Source organism: Larus michahellis, chromosome 21, assembly GCF_964199755.1.
Source record: "Larus michahellis chromosome 21, bLarMic1.1, whole genome shotgun sequence".
NCBI lineage: Eukaryota > Metazoa > Chordata > Aves > Charadriiformes > Laridae > Larus > Larus michahellis.
The window spans coordinates 1661892-1680563 of record NC_133916.1 but is presented as its reverse complement, the minus strand read 5'-3'; the positions used below and the strand labels follow the sequence as shown (position 1 = coordinate 1680563).

Sequence of the window (18672 nt, the reverse complement as noted above, 5' to 3'; positions counted from 1 at the left end):
TGGCCGCGCAGAGCCTGTTCCTGACGGCCGTGGCGTCACCTGCTCGTCCTCCCGCACACCAGGCTTGGGCGAGTGTCAGCAATTCCTTAAAAACCCATGAAAGGTAATTTTCCCGTGAACATCAGGCACCCAGCAGGTTATTCGGGTCTTCCAGGCTCTTCCTGGGGTTTGGAAGGAGAAAATGGGCCGAGAGCTGCAACTGGTCGTGATGATCCCAAAGAAGCGTCGGACGATGCTGCTTACGGGCGAATACCCGGCGCAGCGGGAGAGGTGGGATGGAGGAGGGCAGAGAGAGGACACGGCGTGGCTTCGATATTCCAACACCGGCTTTTCCACCTCGCCACCTCCCATGAGATGGGGCAGGACCGAACCTTGGCACGGGCAGGAGGGCCGGGTTGGTGACTGGCTGGGTGCCAGCGTGATGCAGCGGAGGATTTTGGCGTGTCGGGGCGGCCGAGCCAGCCTGCCCGGCTGACGAGACCAAACCCCGGTTGAACACCCCCAGGGCTCGGCAGCAGCTGAGAAATGCTTTTCCAAGGAGGCAAGTCGGGGCACGGGAAGCTCATTTCCACCCATCCCGTCCTCAGCCTTCCTTGAGGGTTTGAGCTTTCCCCCTCCTGCCTCAGTTTACCTGCGTGAAGAGCAGCTCCACGCTGCCATCCCGGCTGCTCAGGGCAGGAGAAGTTGAGAGTTTCTCCACCTCTTCCAATTATGGGAACCATCCCACAGTCCTTCTGGTCACAGAAAGGGGCCTCTTAATTAGGAAAGTTAATTAGGAGCGTGGCTGGTGCCAGGAGCACAGGGCTGTGCGCTTGGAGGGCTGACGTCTCCACGAGATATTAATTAGGATGAGTGACCCCCCCCACCGAATGCCACGGTCCAGTGGGTTCAGACAAGATGGCATAAGGTGAAAAAAGAAAAGGGAGAAGGAGCAAACAAAGGGAAAACCTGGCGCTTTTCCAAGGATGCGGAGGTGCTGCGGAGCGACGCTCGGCCCGTAACACCACTGGGGCACTGGTCCGTGCGCGCCGTGTGACGCAGAGCCCCGACGGGACTTCACTCGGGATAAAGGGCTGCTCCACGATCTGTGTCCGTTTTCTCTCTCGTTTAACGGATCCATGGCCCTTGGGAAGGCGCTTGCGGAGCAAGGAGCACCGCTTTTTGCAAGGCTGATGCATCCCCGCCTGGGTTTTGCAGCGGATACTCCGCAGCAATGCCACGGCGTAGAAAAAAATTCCCGGGAGACAATTTAAACCAGCAAATCCCGGAGGGCGGCGGGAGGAAGGGCTGCTTCCCTGTGGGCTGACCCTTCCCACCAGGCACGTTCCAGCCCCGCAGCCCAGGGCAGGCTTTACGGCACGTTTCGAGGCAGCGCTGCCCGGAGCCCAGGGAGACACTGAGTCACGGGGAAGGTGGTTGTGGTCACCCAGCGAGCGGACGCCGGTGCGAGGACGTGCCCCGGCCCCCCCTCTGCCCCCGGGAGGTGCCACGTTCATGAGGTTACAGGCTCCCACGCAGCGGCCAAAGGGGCCAGACCCCGCTGGGTGCCCTGCCAGATGCCAGCCAGATGTTGCCTGCAGGCAGCTGGGTGGCGGCCAAGCCGGGTGCCTTGGCACGGCAGGATGCTAACGGGCTTCGGCGCTTCCCTGGCGGGGAAGAACTGCTGAGGCATCACTCGCTGGAAAAGAAAACACGTCCAAACCCCGCCAGCGCCGTCCTTGGCACAGCAGCAGGGTAGAGCAGAGGTCTGCCCCGCTCACCGGCTTTGCGGCACATCTGGGACCGCAGGGGGGTGACAGTGGCCGCCCCCACGCCCCAATCCAGGCCCTTTGCCTCTTCGTTGCTTCATCTTCCTCACCACCCACTGGGTTTATTTTAATCCTGTGGGAGCCCCGGGAGTGTTATCGAGCCAGGCTGCCGGCCAAGCGCTATTCCTGCCCACCGCTTCCAGCGGGCCCGGCGGCGCAGGCGGGGGTTAAACCTTTCCATCCCTGCAAATCAGTTTTAAAACCCTTTGCCCCCCCCGACTCCGTGGCCACCCCTTGAACAAGCCCGGTGCTTGTTTGGCCTCTCTTTTTTATTCGAAGTCACCCAAGGAAAGGCAGGACGGTGCTTGCCACCTCCAGCCCCGTGGGCACGGAGCCTGCCCGTGGGGAGGGAGGAGGGAGGCTGGCGGTGTCAGTGCTCTGAAGCACGCAGCGGCGATGACAGATCTTTCTGGGGCAAAGACTCCTTTCGAACAGCGACTTCCCAGGAAAAGAAAAAAAAAAAAAAACAAGGTGGAAAAGGTAAAAGAAAAAATGTGGCTTCTGCGAGTCCTGTTTTGCTACGAGACATGAACGAGGGGAACCTCTTCCCTTGATGGATCCACGAGCTGGTATAATCATTTTCTAATTGATTTTTGGGGAAATATGGGGCAGGGGATGAAGAGCCGCGTGGGTGCTGCGCGTGGAAGACCCCAGGGCCAACCCCAGAGCGGGGGCCACGGTGGCCTGGGGACAGGGGTCTTACCCCGCCATACTCCATAGAGTGGAAGGTGAGGACCCGGGGTGAAGGAGCAAGCAGGGGATGAAGGAGTGACAGCGACGGGGGGAAGCGGCCAAGGAGGACGGGGCTGGGCTGGTTCGGTGCCCCCGGGCTGGGGATGGAGAGGTGCCCCCTCGCGTGGGGCGTAAAAGAAAGCCATGTCCCCACGGCTGCTGCTCCCAAAGTTTGTATTTCTGGCTTTGGAAACAGCTCCTGTATTTCTATTTTAAAATTCTCGGCTTTTAGCTTCCAGCTGTCACTCACTGCATTGTTCTCTGCTGGCTGGGCAGCTCTCGGTTTCGGTAACGTGGTTTTTTTTCCCCACTCAGACACTTACAGACCGTAACCACATCGCCACCCGCCAACACGAAAGCTCTTCCTTCCAACTCCTGCAGCCTCCGAGCCCCGCGCTCTGCCGCTGCCTAAATTCTTTTCTTCCAACCAATCGAAGAATACTTTCTTTCCGGAAATTAATTCGGGACAGAAATTCACAGGGCACATCCCCTATATCATAAGAAAAGCTGCTTAAACCTTTCCCACGTGCCTAAACCTACAGATTCCTATTGAAGACGTGGAAAATTCCTTATCAGCAGAGGGGATCCACCTCCTGCCCTGTTCCCCTTCTCCTCTCCCAGCTGGGATCCTTTCCCCGCGGCCACGGAGCAGCACAAACGTTACCCTCCGAGGGACCGTCCGAGCGCCGGCAAAAACAGCCTCCCAGCCCCGCTCCCTGGGGGATGGCTTCTCCGGGACGGTGACGCTGCAGTGGGACATGTGACATTTTGCATTGCACACAGCAACCCCCGGGATGGGTCGGCGGCGACGTTCCCACAGCTGGCTGCCTTCCTCGGGGACGCGTGACCAGAAGTCCCCTGCCATGAGCTTGGAGCGCATCAGCCTCGATGGACACAGAGCCTGGCTGTTCCTCCTGCCTTTCCTCCCCTTGCTCCCATGGGTGGGGAGGATTTGGGGTGCAGGACCCAGCTTGGGGCTCACCCACCCTCACGGTGGGAAGCCCCCGGATGAATTTGTGCCCTGGCAGGAGGTGACTTGCCACAGCCGTGCCCCAGGGACCCGCTGCCGCAGCGGGATGCTGTGTGGTTCCGGGGCTTGGAAGCGATGGAGAAATGGGGACCCATCGGTGGAGACTGAGTGCTGCAGAGGCCAAGGGGTGTCAGCTGGGTTCCTGCAGCTTTTGGGGTGCTGAGGGCTCACAGATACTCTCCTAGCTCCTGGGGGGGCAGAGAAGGGGTGAGGGGGGATGGAGACATCTCCTTGCTGGGAAAGGTGAGAGGAGGGATGAGGCCGGAGAACCCCGGGCTGAAGGGCAGGGACCTCAGATAGGCGTTGTGAAGGCAGCTGGGTGCGTAACCCCAAAATTCCTCTCCTCTCCCCCCTGGGAGCAGCCCTTTCCCACGGAAAGCCATGGCTGAAGCGGTGTTTGCTGTCTGTGCTCGTCTCCTCCATCCAAGGCGGAGATGTGGGGATGGAGCAGGGGAAGGAAGGTCCCCCCCATGTCCCCATCCCTTGTGTTTTCCTGTGGGGATGAAAAAGGGTGAAAACCCGTCTCACGTCTGCTCGGCCTTCCCAAAATATTTCATGGGGACAGGAACGGGGATGCTGCACCTCCACGTGTCCCCTGGCTTTAGAGAGGACTGGGACCCAGCACAGCCACCCAAGAGACACTGGGAAAGAAAAATGCAGATACTGCCCCAGGTGCACCCCCGCCCCTGGGGACAAGGGACTCGTCCAGGGGCACTGGGGCTCCCAGTTTCAACTTCATTTTCTCCAGATAAACACTCTCAATATGGCAAAGACCAATACAAATGGTGTCGGGGGGCGGGGGGGTTGCCTCCCCTCCCCCCCAGCTATTTCACTCCCCAAAAGCGATGAAATCCATGGGGCCAAAGGGACTAGATGTGACGTGGGCACTGGGCAAGAGCATCCTCTGAGAAACAGAGGACACAGCTCCTGCAGGAGAAATATGCGGCGGTGGGGGGGGGAAGAAAACCCTCAAAGCACATTCCTGGCCCTCCTGATGGGATGAAAGCTGAGCTGCTCCCCAAGAGAGACTCGAGGGCAAGTGTAGCTGCTAGAGCTGAGGTCAAAAATTCCTTCTCCAGGACGATTTCACCTCTAGCCAAGCGCAAAAATGCAAAGGAAAAGGTTTCCGGGAAGTCCCCCCACTTCCCCTGAGCCTTCCCTCCCCGGACTGGGATGTTTTGGCCCGAAAGATGAACGAGGGGACTGGGAGGCGGGGGGTGGGGGGGGTGGGGGGGTCAGGAACCGGAGGAAGCCAAACCCTGGGAGCTATTTTCAGCCTTCAGGCAGGAAAAGCACCTGCTGGGGTCATTACGCCGCGGGAAAAAACAAACCTCGAGATTTTCTCCCCGGGGGGAATGGGAAATGAATAGCTGGGCTCATCCCTGACGAGGAATTGGTGCCCGATACGATGGGGGGGGTCACCCCGAGGGTCTCCAGGCCCCGATCCCCCCCTCTCAACCCCCAGGCAAAGGGTTGGGTCCGCGCCCCGGATCCTGCGGAGGGAGGTGGTGGGGTTTTCTCCCCCCCGCCACCCTCCCCAAGAAAAAAAACATAAATGAGGGGTTCAAAGGGGTCTGAGATGCTTTTTTGGCCTCTGGTTTGGGGTGTGCAGCCCTGAACCCGGTCTCGGCGTGCGGATAACCCGGGCTGCTGCTGCCCCCTCCCGTCGGCCGCCCCGCACGGCCGCGGCTGCGGGGAGCGCTGGGTCCTGCGTCCCTCCCGACGGGGAGCGGGCGCGACCCCGGCCCCTGGGACCCCCGGGTGACCCGGCCAAGGAAGGCGGGGGGGGGAGGGTATCCTCGGTCACAACCTCAAGGCTGCAAAAATTTGCATTTCAAGGCATTTTTTTCCTCGCAGGCGGCCAGGGGTTGCGTTCGCTCCGTGGTTGAGACGGGCTGGAAGGAGCCGGACCCTCTGTGATGGGGTGCAGGGAGCACCCCAAAAACATCTACCCCGGTTCTGTTCTCTACACCAAAACCCACCAGCCTTCCTCACCCCTCCCAGCCCTTCCTCATCCTCCTGGCTCTCATCTCCCCCCGCTGTGGTCCAACCCCATCAGTTTGTGGGGTGTGGGGCACCCCACAGTGGGTGGCCAGAGGACCCCCATGGGGTGCGGCGCTGCCTGCCCGACCCCGGGTCCCACCGCTGTGGGGTCGGGATTATCCTCCAGCCGCTTGACCGGTCCCGACAGCACATGCCGGAGCAGACGACAGCTGAGCATGCGAGCGGGAGTCGGGGTGTTGCTGAGGCACAGCCCCCCTCCATGGGGCCGGACACCCCGGAGAGGGGGAAAACCAGCCTGGGGGGGCAGGGGGGGACCGAGCCTGGGCGCTCATGGGGTGGGCTGAGCCAGCAGCTTCTTCCCCCATGACGGGAATTTGCAGGGTGAGGCCCCTCCGGAAGGGCTGGGTGCCCCTCCCTGGGGACCGGCTTGTCCGGCATCACCGCTGGCATGTCATGGGGGGGGTCTGCCATCCCTTCTCCTTTTGGGCATCCCACCCTGAAGCCACAAAATCCCCACAGCCCTCCGAATTACCACAGGGTGCCCTACGTAGAGGGGGGGTGTTTACCCTTCCTTCTGCCGACTTTTGCTGTCCCATGGGATGGGGGCAGAAAACGGCAGGAGTCACCAGTTTATGTCCCAAAAGCCCCACATCAGCATCACTGACTCCGTTTTCCCCCTCTTCCCGCAGCACCAGCCCCGGGTTGGGCCGCAGGGGCTGGATGAGCCCCAGCGGGCATGTGCCACCATGGGGACAAGATGATGGTCACCCACCCACCCAGGAGACCTGGTTTGCAGTCTTCCTTCTCCCTCCCAGACCCCTCCGTGGTCCCTGTGTGGCTCCAGGCGTCCCATCTCAGGGCTGTCCCCTGCCGAGGGACACTGCTGTCCCCAGGTCCTGTCCCCGGGCCTTGCGCCATCCCCCTGTCCCAGACAGCTGTCCCTCTCGGGGGGTCGAATAGCCACCATATGTCGCTGCCGAATCCCTCGGATTCATGGGTCTTCCTCCAAACGCCCACCTGTCCTCCAGCTCGCCCAAGCCCCAGGGAAAACAGCCCCTTGTTGACAACCCGAGTCTCCCCCCGGGTCCCTCCGTGACACGTGTGGGGACAGCCCGGCCAGTGCCACCATGCAGGGGACGGAGGAGCAGCCTCTCACGTGCTGGGGATGCCCCCGGGCATGGGGGGACTCCGGATGGGTGGGGTTCATTAGTGGGGGTCCTGTCCCCCCCACACCCCGACTCCCTCCTCCGGCTGCAATCTGGGGCTGGGGGCCGGGAAAGGGAAGGGCCGTGGGGTGACGGAGGAAGGGAGGCCATGGCGGGGCAGAAATGCAGGAGGTTTAGTGCTGGCAGTGGGGCAGAGCGTCATCCGATGAGTGCAGGCAAACAGGGCTCGGGGCACCCAGAAGGGTCCCTGGGCTGGGCTCCGGCAGACTCCAGGTATGTTGGGGCACCTGGTTTGGTTCCCGCACTGGGATCCCGGCAGCTGGCGGGTCTGGGCACACAGGGGGGTGGCAACAGGCTGTGGGTGAGGGCACCCACAAACATCCCCAGACTGGGATCCATCCGGTGGATTGGTACGTTGGGGCATCCAGTATTGTCCCCACGCTGGGATCCAGTGGACTGGGGGCTGCTCAACCACCAGCACCTCTCTGTTGGTACCCCCTCGCCCCCACCACCCATCCCAGATCAAACCTGGAACAATAATTAATAATGAAAATACAACCGCTCTCTGGGCAGACTTTATACCTCCATCGTTATCCCTGATTTCATGATGGGGAAACTGAGGCACAGAAGCTGCTGCCTGGAGCTGTGGGGATGAGGGGTGAGGTGGGAACCGAGGACGTTGAGCCCCATGGGGACATGGTGCTGCAGGTGCACGAGCAGCTCCATCCCACCCCGCTCCCAACCCACCAGTGAACCCAAACTGGTCGAGCTGGCATGTATGAGTGAGGAAGGGGGTCTTGGATGGTCCTTCCACCACTGCTCCCATCCCAGTTGGGGACGGACAGCAGGACGTTGTCCCCCATTGTCCCCACGGGCTGCATCTAAACCCAATCCTGACCCCCTGGGCAGGCTGAGAGGTGGCTGTGCAAAGCTGCCGGCTGGAGGGGATGGGGTTGAAGGGCCGCGGCCCCATCTTGGCCGAGCAGCTGTCACCGTCCCAAATCTCCACGAGCAGGCACGTCGGAAATCCCGGGTGTCGGAGGAGAGGTCTGCTCTGCATTCCTCGGCCGGGAGCGGGGAGAGGGCGAAGCATCTCCCCGCCGCCTGCAGCTGCTCCCAAATATGTTATGACTTGTCACCGCGGCAGGAAGGGATGTCGGCGAGCCTGGAAAGAGAGAGGGGACATGGGGCAGTGGGGTGCCCAAGGGGGGATGGGAAGGTGGGTCCCATTGGAAGTGGCATTTTGGTGGGACCTGTGTTCAAATCCCATTGGGATGGTCTTTTTACTAGCCACCCCCAGCCTCTCTTTCCCCATCAGAGGGATGGTGCCCTCACCCTAAGGGTGGAGATGCTGCCTCCGGCACTCAGCCTGCTTTTTTCCTGCCCTTTCCGATGGAAGGAGCCAGCTGGCACCATCCCCACCGTCGCTGCTCCAGTGCGGGGGCCGTGCAGCTCCGTGCACCAGGCAGGGACAGGCAACCAGTGTGTGCAGCTCCGCGCACCAAGGAGGGACGTGTGCTGGGCTGTGACATAGAATTATAGAATGGTTCGGGTTGGAAGGGACCTTAAAGATCATCCAGTTCCAACCCCCTGCCCTGGGCAGGGACACCTCCCACCAGCCCAGGTTGCTCCAAGCCCCGTCCAACCTGGCCTTGAACCCCTCCAGGGATGGGGCAGCCACAGCTTCTCTGGGCAACCTGGGCCAGGGGCTCACCACCCTCACAGCAAAGAATTTCTTCCTCAGATCTCATCTAAATCTCCCCTCTTTTGGTTTGAAACCGTTACCCCGTGTCCTATCATTACACTCCCTGCTCCAGAGTCCCTCCCCAGCTTTCCTGGAGCGCCTTTAGGGACTGGAAGGGGCTGGAAGGTCTCCCTGGAGCCTTCTCCAGGCTGAACCCCCCCAGCTCTCTCAGCCTGTCCCCACAGCAGAGGGGCTCCAGCCCTTGGAGCATCTTTGTGGCCTCCTCTGGCCCCACTCCAACAGCTCCGTGTCCTTCCTGCGCTGAGGGCTCCAGAGCTGGACACAGGGCTCCAGGTGGGGTCTCCCCAGAGTGGAGCAGAGGGGTAGAATCACCTCCCTTGACGTGCTCCTGTGCTTCCCCAAAACTCCGCAAATCAAGCCCATCAGCCGCGGTGGGAAAGCAAAACAGTTGGGGCAGCCCCCGGGCGTCTCTGCGTGCCCCCGTGCTGTGGATCTGGCCACCGGCTTGGGAAGCTGCCCCGCAGGAGCAAGGACAAACCCTCCTCGCTGGGATTTTCTCAATGGACGGGTATTTTTAGCTGGGGCCTTGTGGCTGCCCGTCCCCGCTGGCGGTGACGGGGTGAGCCGTCCCCGCGAGGCCTCCGCCAGCCAGGGGAAGGTCACCCCATGACAGATCGCAGCACGTTCTGCCCGGGGCTCGCACAGCGTCGCCTTTGTGTGCCTCCCAGCCGCCACCATCCATCACCGGCTAACCTGACAGCCGGCAGCAGAGCCATAATCCCCCGCCGGCTCCGAATTACCCGGGGCGCAGCCTGCAGCCGCCACGGGCACCCATGGGACCCGGGAAAAGCCGCCCCGCTCGTCAGTCCCCCAGTAGTCATCTTTGCGGGGTGCTCGGGGGATGTGGGCTATGACAGGAGCCCCATGGTAGCCCAGACACTGGCGTCCCTCGGTGATGGCTACTACGGTGGTTACCGTTACCCCTGATTTGACGTGTGCTGGGAAGAGCCCATGGGCCCCACAGACCCCGGACCCTGCTGTGTTCCCCCACTGCGTCTGGGCTTAGGGTCATCCTTGGCCAAGAGGGTCTGATGGAGGAGCGGAGCCGGGGCCGGGTGGGCAGGGCGTTATTCCGGCTCCAGGTACTGGCGTCAGCGTGGGCAGCCTGGGTGAGACCCCCCCAAAAGGACACCCCAGCGTGATGGTGACGCCCCACCCTCCTTCTTCCCCAGTCCCCGTCCCGCGCTTGGCACTCGGTGCCCGTTCCTCCTCCACGGGCTGCCTCCTGCCTCCACTGCCCACTCAGCCACGGGACATGGTGGCCTCGGTGGCCCATTGGGGCTGGCTCGACCCGTGTCCCTCCCTGCTCTTCTCCTGGCCATGGAAAAGCCAGCGCGGCGGCCGGCGCCTGCCCCGCCGATGCTGCCCCTGTTTTATGAAGTGCTAAATGCTTCACCGCTCTCTTCTACGGATCCGCCACGTGCCCCGCAGAGCCGGTTATGTCACCACCGGGTTCCTCATCCTCCAAACACGCTCTGGCAATTAAAAAAAGCCCATTTATGTGGTAGAGCCAGGGTGGTCCCGCAGGCAACCCTCACCCAGGGACCTGGCCGATGCGCGAGGGGCTCACCAGGGGTCATGCCCACCAGCAAGTGCCACCGATAAAGGTCCCCAGGAGTGAGTCAAACGGCTTGACGTGATGACGTGAGGCTGATGTGAAGCCCTCAGGCGCAGGTTATCCCTTCCTAATGGCTCCGTGCCTGCTGCTGGCTCCTCTGCACACCCTCCGGGACGAATCCTGCCTCTTCCCAACTGCTTTAGTGCTTTCTCCTGACGCAAGCTGGTGCTCTGATTTCTTTCTTCCTTAAGTGTTTTGGGGGTGTGACTGACCCTGGGGAGCACAGAGGTTGTGCCGAGGGTGAAGCTCAAGGCGGCGGGTCCTGCTTTCTTTATTACAGATTTTATAGATGCTAAAACCGTGGGGACAGCAAATCCCCAGGGCTGAGACCCCGGGAGAGCCGAAATCAGGATGAGGACGGGTTATAAAGCTCCTGGCCCCGAAGAAATCACTGCAAAGAGAGAAGAGCATCCCCAAAGGCTAGAAATCAACCCAAAGTGAGCAAGGGTGCCGTAGCGGGCGCGGGGAATGCGCCACGGCAAAGCCTCTCCGGGGAGGGGGGATTTGGGGAAGGAAAATCCCGGCAGGGTTGGCCCTGCTCTTTGCTGACATTCTTTCCACTGACCGATCCCTCGGCTGGAATCTGGCCCGGAGCAGGAATAGGAGGAGATGGGAGATGGTTTCTGACGTTCCCGATGGAAAAAAAAAATAATCCCTTTTGAGTTAAGGACAAAGCTGGAGAGATGCGGTCAAGTGGTTGGAGTCAGCAGGGAAGGGCTGGGGGTGGCTTAAAATCCCACCCACGCTGCAGCTCGTGATTGTGCCTCAGTTTCCCCATTGGGAAGGTGGGGGCCCTGTGTCTGTGCTGGGAGAGGGGTGCGGCGGGATGGTGCTGGAGCTCTGCTTTATCCACACTACAGAGGCCAGAGATGAGCTCGGATGAGCTGGAGCCAGGGTGGGAGATGATCCATTCCCTCTCGGCTCCTCTGCCGGAGCGTGGAGATGCCGGGAGAAGGTGTCCTTTGGGTCTGGTGCATGGGAGAAGCCATGAACATGGACTTTGTGCCAAAAATGCTGCTCTGGGATGAGGGACTTGGCTAGGGACCTTCAGGAATTCCAGGGTGGAGGAAAGGCTGAGCCCGGTGTGGTCCTGCCTGCTCCTGCCTGCTCCTGCCTGCTCCGTTCCTGTGGGACAGGCAGGGGGGACGGGCAGCAGAGTGACGGGGCTGGCACCGGGGTGGGTGCTGCTGCACGGCCAGGGGTGCCCATGGGGAAAGGGCCGGACCCGGGGCTGCTCCCGGCATCGGGATGTCCCTCCAGGGGCTGGATTCCTCCCCAGGATCAGACCCTTCCTCTGGGACGTGCACGGGCGGGATGGGGCCATGGGAAATATGGGGGGGCATGTGGGAGCGGCGTGGGGCAGAGGAGGGTGGGGAGATGGGAAAGGCCAAAGTGCCGGGTCCCACCACAGAGAAGGCACGGATCCGGGGTGCCCTGGGATCCAGGGGGACAGCCATGAGGTTGCCGTGGCCGGGCAGGCTGGCCACGAGGCCACCATGGTCTCCCCAAAGCCCTCCCGTAACTGAAGGGACCAGATGATGGAGGAATGCCGAGGGGGGGAGGGGAGCTGGCAGCCACCCGCCGTCCCCGGTGGCACCCCTGGGCTCAAACAAAGCCCTTGTTCGCGGGGCGGCTGAGCTGCCCCCCTTGCCGTGCCAGCTCCCCCAGACCCCCCCCGGCGCGGTCCGGGCGGTGTAATCCCCGCCGGGAGAGCACATGAAATCAGATGGACAAGTTTTGATGTGAGGCAGCAGCTTAGGGCGGGCTCAGGTTTCCTTTAGGTTTTCTATATTTATCTCCGTGATTTAATGCCAGCGCCGGGGTTTAAATGGCACCAAGCAGTTGGCGTGGGGAGAGGGAGCAGCCGTCCCCGACCCGCGCACACGTCCCCGAGCCGCCCGCGCGCCCATGGAGCTCTTCGAGACCAACCCTTATTTTTTCCCGGACCAGCGGTTTTACGATGGGGAAAATTTCCTGGGCTCCCGCTTGCAGGGCTACGAGCCGGCGGCTTTCCCCGAGCGGCCCGAGGTGGCCCTGTGTCCCGATGGCAGGGTGGCTTTGGAGGAGAAGGACTCAGCCCTGCCTGAGCATTGTCCCGGGCAGTGCCTGCCCTGGGCCTGCAAGGTTTGCAAGCGGAAGACGGTCTCCATCGACCGGCGGCGGGCGGCCACCCTGCGGGAGAAGCGCAGGTTGAAGAAGGTGAACGAAGCCTTCGAGGCGCTGAAGCGCAGCACCCTGCTCAACCCCAACCAGCGGCTGCCCAAGGTGGAGATCCTGCGCAGCGCCATCCAGTACATCGAGCGCCTGCAGAGCCTGCTCAGCACCCTCAACCAGCAGGAGCGGGAGCAGAGGGACCTGCGCTTCCGCCCCGCCGCCCCCCAGCCCGGGGTAAGTGCTTCTGCACCTCCCCCGGGGCCCCCAAACCTGGGCTGGGGACCAGCGCTGGGGTGATGCCCTTTGGGGGTGTTGCTCTAGGGGGGTGTTGCTCTAGGGGGGTGATGCTCTATAGAGGTGCTGCTCTATGGGGGTGACACTCTATGGGGGTGATGCCCTATGGGGGTGATGCCCTACGGGGGTTACACTCTGTGGCAGTGACAATCTATGGGGGTAACATCCTATGGGGGTGATGCCTATGGGGTTGATGCTCTATGGGGTAATACCCTATGGGGGTGTCACTCTATGGGGGTGGTGATCTGTGCGTGTGACACTCTATGGGGGTGATGCCCAGTGGGGGTGATGCCTATGGGGTTGGCACTCTATGGGGGTAATACCCTACTGGGGTGGCACTCTATGGGGGTAGTACCCTATGGGGGTGACACTCTATGGGGGTGACACTCTATGGGGGTGATGCCCTATGGGGGTGGTGGTCTGTGGGGGTGACACTCTATGGGGGTGATGCCCCGTGGGGGTGATGCCTATGGGGTTGGCACTCTATGGGGGTAATACCCTACTGGGGTGGCACTCCATGGGGGTAGTACCATATGGGGGTGACACTCTATGGGGGTGACGCCCTATGGGGGTGACGCTCTATGGGGGTGACACCCTATGGGGGTGACGCTCTATGGAGTTGATGTTCTATGGGGGTGATGCTCTGTGGGGGTGATCCCAGGCAGAGGCATCTCGGGCAGCTCCGGGGCACTGGGACCTGCTGGTGGGAGTGGGATCCCCAGCCCTGGGGACAAGGCAGACGCTGCTGTCACGGGCTGGTAAACGTGTCCTGCACAAAGGCTCGGGGCAGAGATGACCCAGGCCCTCTCACATCCCACCCAAAGGTGCCGACAGCCGTCTGCCCCCATGTCCACATCCCTGTATTTACGGGTGGAGGTAGCGGGGGCTGCACGGTCCAGTGCTGGACACTGCTTTGAGCACAGCACACGTGCCTGGGCTTGAGAGGGATGAAAAAGGCAAAAAAAAACCCCACCAAACAAAATTAAATAAAATCAAATTTAAAAAAATAAGATGAAATGAAATGAAATGAAATGAAATGAAATGAAATGAAATGAAATGAAATGAAATGAAATGAAATGAAATGATGATGAAATGAAATGAATAAAATACGAAATAAAATCCCCCTGCTCACAGATACAGGCACACGCTCCTGATTTGACCCTACAAAGTGACACAGCCCACAAAGCCACCGACTAAACATCACCGGGGTGTCACCACCCGCTGTCCCCCGTCACATCCTCCAACGTATCAAAGCTCCTGGGCGCAGAACCCGCAGCCTCCCTCCTTTCTCCCCACCACCACGCGATTGCCAGTGACGCAATGTGCCGGGGACAGGGACCTTTTTGGATGGTCGTGTGGCACAGCGACAGGCAGGGGACAGGGGACGAGGGGGATTGGTGCCGGTTTCTCAGATTGAAGGCGCCAATTCAAAGAGCCAGAGGATGCTCCTCGCAGTGGGTGTGTGTTGCCGCAGCCCCGAGCAGAGATTCTACAAGCCAGGCCCTGTTGCACCGCAAGATTGTGGGGGTTTAACCAAGTTTTTGAGAGATATTTGTATTTGCCCTCAGATTTCAGGGGAGGTGTCTGGGCACGCACTTCCCCGCTGCTCTAAGGCTTCCTGTATCGAAATACAGAGATCAATATTGATAGAGGTGATATTGATAGGGATGATCTAGAGGTAGGTGATGTAGATAGGTGGAGATGGAGATGGAGATGGAGATGGAGATGGAGAAATAGATATAGATGATATGGATATGGATATGGATATGGATATGGATATGGATATGATAATGGATATGGAAGGACTTCATAAGAGGCACAGAAAAGTGGGATTCACGAAGACTCATCTCCTTTCAGGTTAAGGGATTTAAGGACCAAACCAACAGGTACGCAGGTAGCCCAATCTTTTAGAGCTGAATAAAGGACCGAAAAAGCTTTTCGGCTCCATCCTATATATTCCTGGGACTTCCCGGTGTATCCACTCGGGTTGGATTGGGGTGGCTTTGTCAGCTGCTCCGGCAAATGGGCCCAAATTATCCCTCTCAAGCCCACAACCCGCACTGAGCGGTTCTTGTGTCACTGGTGCTCCGAGCCGTCCCTTCTCCCAGGGGTTCACGTATTGAGTATGAAAGCCAATATTTTTGGGGAAAAAAAAAAAACCAAACCATGTCTGTAAGAATTTCCTACTTTAGTGAGAAATAAATCCAAGGGTTAATTAATTAGCTTGTGCTGCCACGAGCTCGTAGACCCAAAGGGCCATTTCTAGCCTGCTACAAACAGTTGGATCCTTGGGTTTGCTCCTATAAATCATATTTTGGGTTTAACATGGGCTGGCATCCGCTTCCAGAAAAAGACGCGCACCAAAAAAAAAAAAAAAAAGTTAATTCAGAGCTTTGCTGAGTAACGTTCTCATTTTTCAGGCTGTCAGCTCTTTTCTCTGAAATGGCCCTTCAGCCCCAAATCCACAAATCAACCTGCTAAAAGTTCTTCCCCAGAAATCCCCATGGGATGGCCGGAGGGTGTCTAGCCCGCCTGTCATTTTTTATGCGCCTGATTAGGTGTTTTTTCAGCAAAAAGCTGTTCTGCCCAAGGGTGTTTGTCCGTCTCTAACCCTTTCTCATAGTCACTGGGCAGAGTGAGACTTTTTTTTACCTGCAGTGAGCAGATGGCCCCATTTCTCCTCTGTCCAGAGCCCAAAAAAGTGTTTTTTCAGCCTTTATGGTTAATGAAGCATCTGACCCCCACGGGTTCTGGGGACTCGGAATGGTGTCGGCTCCTCCAGCCACTTTCCAGGTGGGAAGGGATGTGCCCGTCTCTGCAGGGGCATTGTGCTGCGGTGATGGGGCAGCCCGGGGAGTTTTTTGGGGGGGCTGAGTGGGGTTTGGCCGGGCTGGAGGAGGCGAGACCCACGGTGGGCATCTGGGCTCCCTGCAGGCGACCGGCGAGTGTGGGTCCGGCAGCTCGTCCTGCAGCCCCGAGTGGAGCAGCCAGCTGGAGTTCGGCACCAACCCCGCGGGTAAGGTCCCCCCGGCGTCCCGCAGCCGCGCCGGGCTCTGGGGTGGGGGGACAGCAGTGGGGGACACCGCCGCCCTGGGGCAGAGAATCGCTGAGCCAAGCAGGGGATCCTCCAAGCGGAGGACAAAAGGAGCCTTGTCCTCCTCTCCCCACCCCGCTATTCCGGAGAAATGAGCTCATAAATCCTCCAGCGCTTCCTTGGCTCGGTGCTCGGTGAGTTCAGGCTTCTCCCGTTGCCTGATTTCCCCGAGACACCCGCTCTTCCTAAGCCGAGGAATCGGAGTGCAGCACCCCGGGACCCCGGCGGCTTGGTCCCCATCGAGGGTTCGTCCATCCCCGTCCCTTGGCTTGGCTTTGCCCGCTGCGATGCTGAGCATGGCTGAGCGTGGCTGAGCACCGCTGCCCCGGGCTCCTTTCCCTCCCCACACCCCCCTGCAGCTGCTCATTTTTTTTTCCATTATTGCAGTCCCTCCCCCCACCCCCCCCCAAAATCCACCTGTTTTTTTCCCCCAGAAGGTAGAAACTTAAATCTCATTTTCCAACGGAGAATAAAACCTTAAAAACATCCGAAAGTTTCACTCCCTCTTGCCCTCCCCAGGGGAAGGTTTCATCCCCCCGTCACAGTGGGAGCTGGGAGGGGGTCCCCAGGTCACTTCAGCCACGCGGGGGATCGTGGGGTCCCCCCTGCCGTCCCCAGCACATGGTCCCCGTCCCCAGCCGAGTCACCATCCCCTTCCTCTCTGCAGATCACCTCCTGGCTGACGACGCGGCGGAGGACCGCAACCTCCACTCGCTCTCCTCCATCGTGGAGAGCATCGCCGTGGAGGACGTGGCCGTGACGTTCCAGGAGGAGCGGGTCCAAAACTGAGCCGGCGCAAACCCCAGCGGCTCTTCGAGCTGGTAACGGGGTGGGAATAAGATGCCGGAAGGGTCCAGCCGCTGGAAATCGTATTTACCCCTTCGGCGTCGTGGACTGCACCGCTGAAACCACTCGCCTCCTTTCCCACTCCTGGCTAAAGGCCCCCGCTCGGCCAGCCGAAAATAAATGATGGGGAGAGGTGGGATTTCGGCAGCGCCGCGGCCCCGCGCCGGTGGTGGCCCCGGTTCCCCTGGGGGCAGCCGCCCGGCGCCGGGCTCTGCTCCGCTCCGCTCCCTGCGCGGGGGCCGTCGGTTTTTGGGGGCCAATGTGTGTGCTGGGTTCGCTTGCTGATACTGTTTTTGCAAGATGCTCTTCGACCAACGTCACTCTCCGGCTGGTGTCTCACGGGCGCTGAGCCCCGCGGAGGCTCCCCGCACCGTCTTTTTTACTGACCGCTGTGTGGAATTGCCATTTGGGTTTTTTTTTTTTCTTTTCTAATTATTATTATTTTTGCTAACTTATTTGTTTTCTTTTTTTTTTTTTTTAAATAAAGGCATTCTTGTTTGAATGGCTCGGGGCTTCCTTTACCGCTGCCCCCTCCCCCTGCCCAGGTCTCCCCTAATTCCCAGGTTGGGGATACCAGAAAATCCAGCCGTGGGAACTGGATGTCCCACACTTCCATCAGCCCTGCAGAGACCAGTGATTTCACTGGTTTGCAACTGGGGCTCAGCCCCGTGCCCCAGAAACTCTCAGGGGAGCTAAAGATTAATTATATTTTTAATTTGGGCTCCAGAAAGAAGGCTCAAGCCGGCACTGTTTTAAAATCCTGTTTATTGGAACACACATACATCCTTTCCTGACCCGATCCAGGGTTTGGAGTCCATGCAGTACCAATAATATGACGAAAGAAACAGGGCATCGATATAAAGGGCTCACCGACTCTTCAAATTAAAAAAATATTTAATACTGTATTAGGCAAATAATACACCGAAAAGACATCGTGACTGTATAGCCTCTCAGATATTGCACTTCCAGACAGCACATGATAAGTATAAGGTCATTCCAGCCATCAATAAATATCACATCAGAAATAGGGGCCACACAAGGCAAACGTGGCATGAGGAGACGAAGAGATCCTACCCTACGGGGAAGAAATGGGAAGAGTTAAGAGCCTCCTGGATTGATCCCTGCCCGTAGCTCGGAGGCAGGAGGGGAGAGCATCTCCTCTGCACCCGGAGGGGAAGGGACGGGTACGTCCCGGGGCGATGGGTGCCCCCGCTGTGTCTCCCCAGGGCGCCCAAGGAGCGTCCCCCGTCCCGTGGGTGCCAGGTACCGTCCCGGCCGGCAGCGAAGCCGTATGGGGCGGTTCCAGCCCTTCCCCACGCAGCCCTTCGTGGACCCGCCGTGCAGGCGCAGCCTCCCCCCGCCTGGCGTCCGGCAGCACCCAAAGCGCAGCACCCCGACCGCCCGCCCCTTGGCAGACAGCCACTCTCCTTGCCCCCACGACGGCCGGTCCCTGCTCCGTCCTGTGCAGCGCCGACCCCGGCACTGGCCCCGGTTTCCCCTGGGAGCAGCTCCTTGCCCGGCCGCCCCGGCGTGAGGATTTTCATGAGCCTGAATCTTCCTTGGCTTCGAGTCCTGCGGGCAGCAGCGTCCCTGATGCCCGGGGCTTGGCTGAGTCAGTGCAGCAGCCCACAGCCTATTGGCAACACGAACCAGGCGGAAGAAATGTTTCCAAACACGGCAGCCCACTTTTCGGGTGCCTCCGCCACTCCGCTGGGTTGTACCACGCTTCTGCCAGCGCCGGAGCCGGCACCCAGCGAGCGCAACCGTAGCCCGGCCAGCGCGGGGAGAGGTGGGTGGAGAAGCCACAGGTGGGAGCCACGGGGAGCCGGGGGAAGCGGTGGGTGCACAAGCAGAAGGGAGGGACAGCATCCTTTTCGGTCCACAGCAGCGAGACTGCAGCGTCTGTTGGTTTGGGCCGAGGCGCAGGCTGGGCTCTCGTCCTGAAAGGCAGCCAGCACGTGGCTGTCCGGATAGCGGGGACGTGCTGAGAAACGAAGCGGGAAAGGTCTCGTGAGGATGCGGCTCAGCTCCACCCGTGCACCCGCAGGCCACCAAACCCAGATAGAGTCGGTAATGGATCCTCCTGGCAGAGAGGAGACATGCCCCGGGGTACACCAGGGTCCCAGGAGACTCTCTGAAGTGCTTGACTATCCTTCCCTCA

General features: G+C 60.1%; 2 protein-coding genes across 3 annotated transcripts in view; one reads left to right on the top strand and one right to left on the bottom strand.

Annotated features, from left to right (window-relative positions):
• Positions 1-11980: 11980 nt before the first annotated feature.
• MYOG (myogenin) lies at positions 11981-17011 on the top strand. Its single transcript, XM_074563976.1, has 3 exons — positions 11981-12511; positions 15506-15587; positions 16333-17011. Exons 1-3 carry the CDS (start codon positions 12032-12034, stop codon positions 16452-16454), a joined length of 684 nt encoding a protein of 227 aa, XP_074420077.1. The 5' UTR covers positions 11981-12031; the 3' UTR covers positions 16455-17011.
• A 248-nt stretch (positions 17012-17259) lies between these two features.
• Positions 17260-18672, bottom strand: part of PPFIA4 (PTPRF interacting protein alpha 4) — a 64243-nt gene continuing 62830 nt past the window's right edge. For both annotated transcript variants that reach the window (XM_074563970.1, XM_074563971.1), the window contains one exon: positions 17260-18495. The gene's annotated coding sequence lies outside the window, so the exon portion shown is untranslated. The remainder of the gene's footprint in view (positions 18496-18672) is intronic.

Coding starts and splice junctions, on each gene's coding strand:
- MYOG (XM_074563976.1), top strand. CDS start 12,032: ATGGAGCTCTTCGAGACCAACCCTTATTTTTTCCCGGACCAGCGGTTT. Junction 12,512..15,505: donor CCGCCGCCCCCCAGCCCGGG/GTAAGTGCTTCT, acceptor GGCTCCCTGCAG/GCGACCGGCGAGTGTGGGTC. Junction 15,588..16,332: donor GTTCGGCACCAACCCCGCGG/GTAAGGTCCCCC, acceptor TCCTCTCTGCAG/ATCACCTCCTGGCTGACGAC.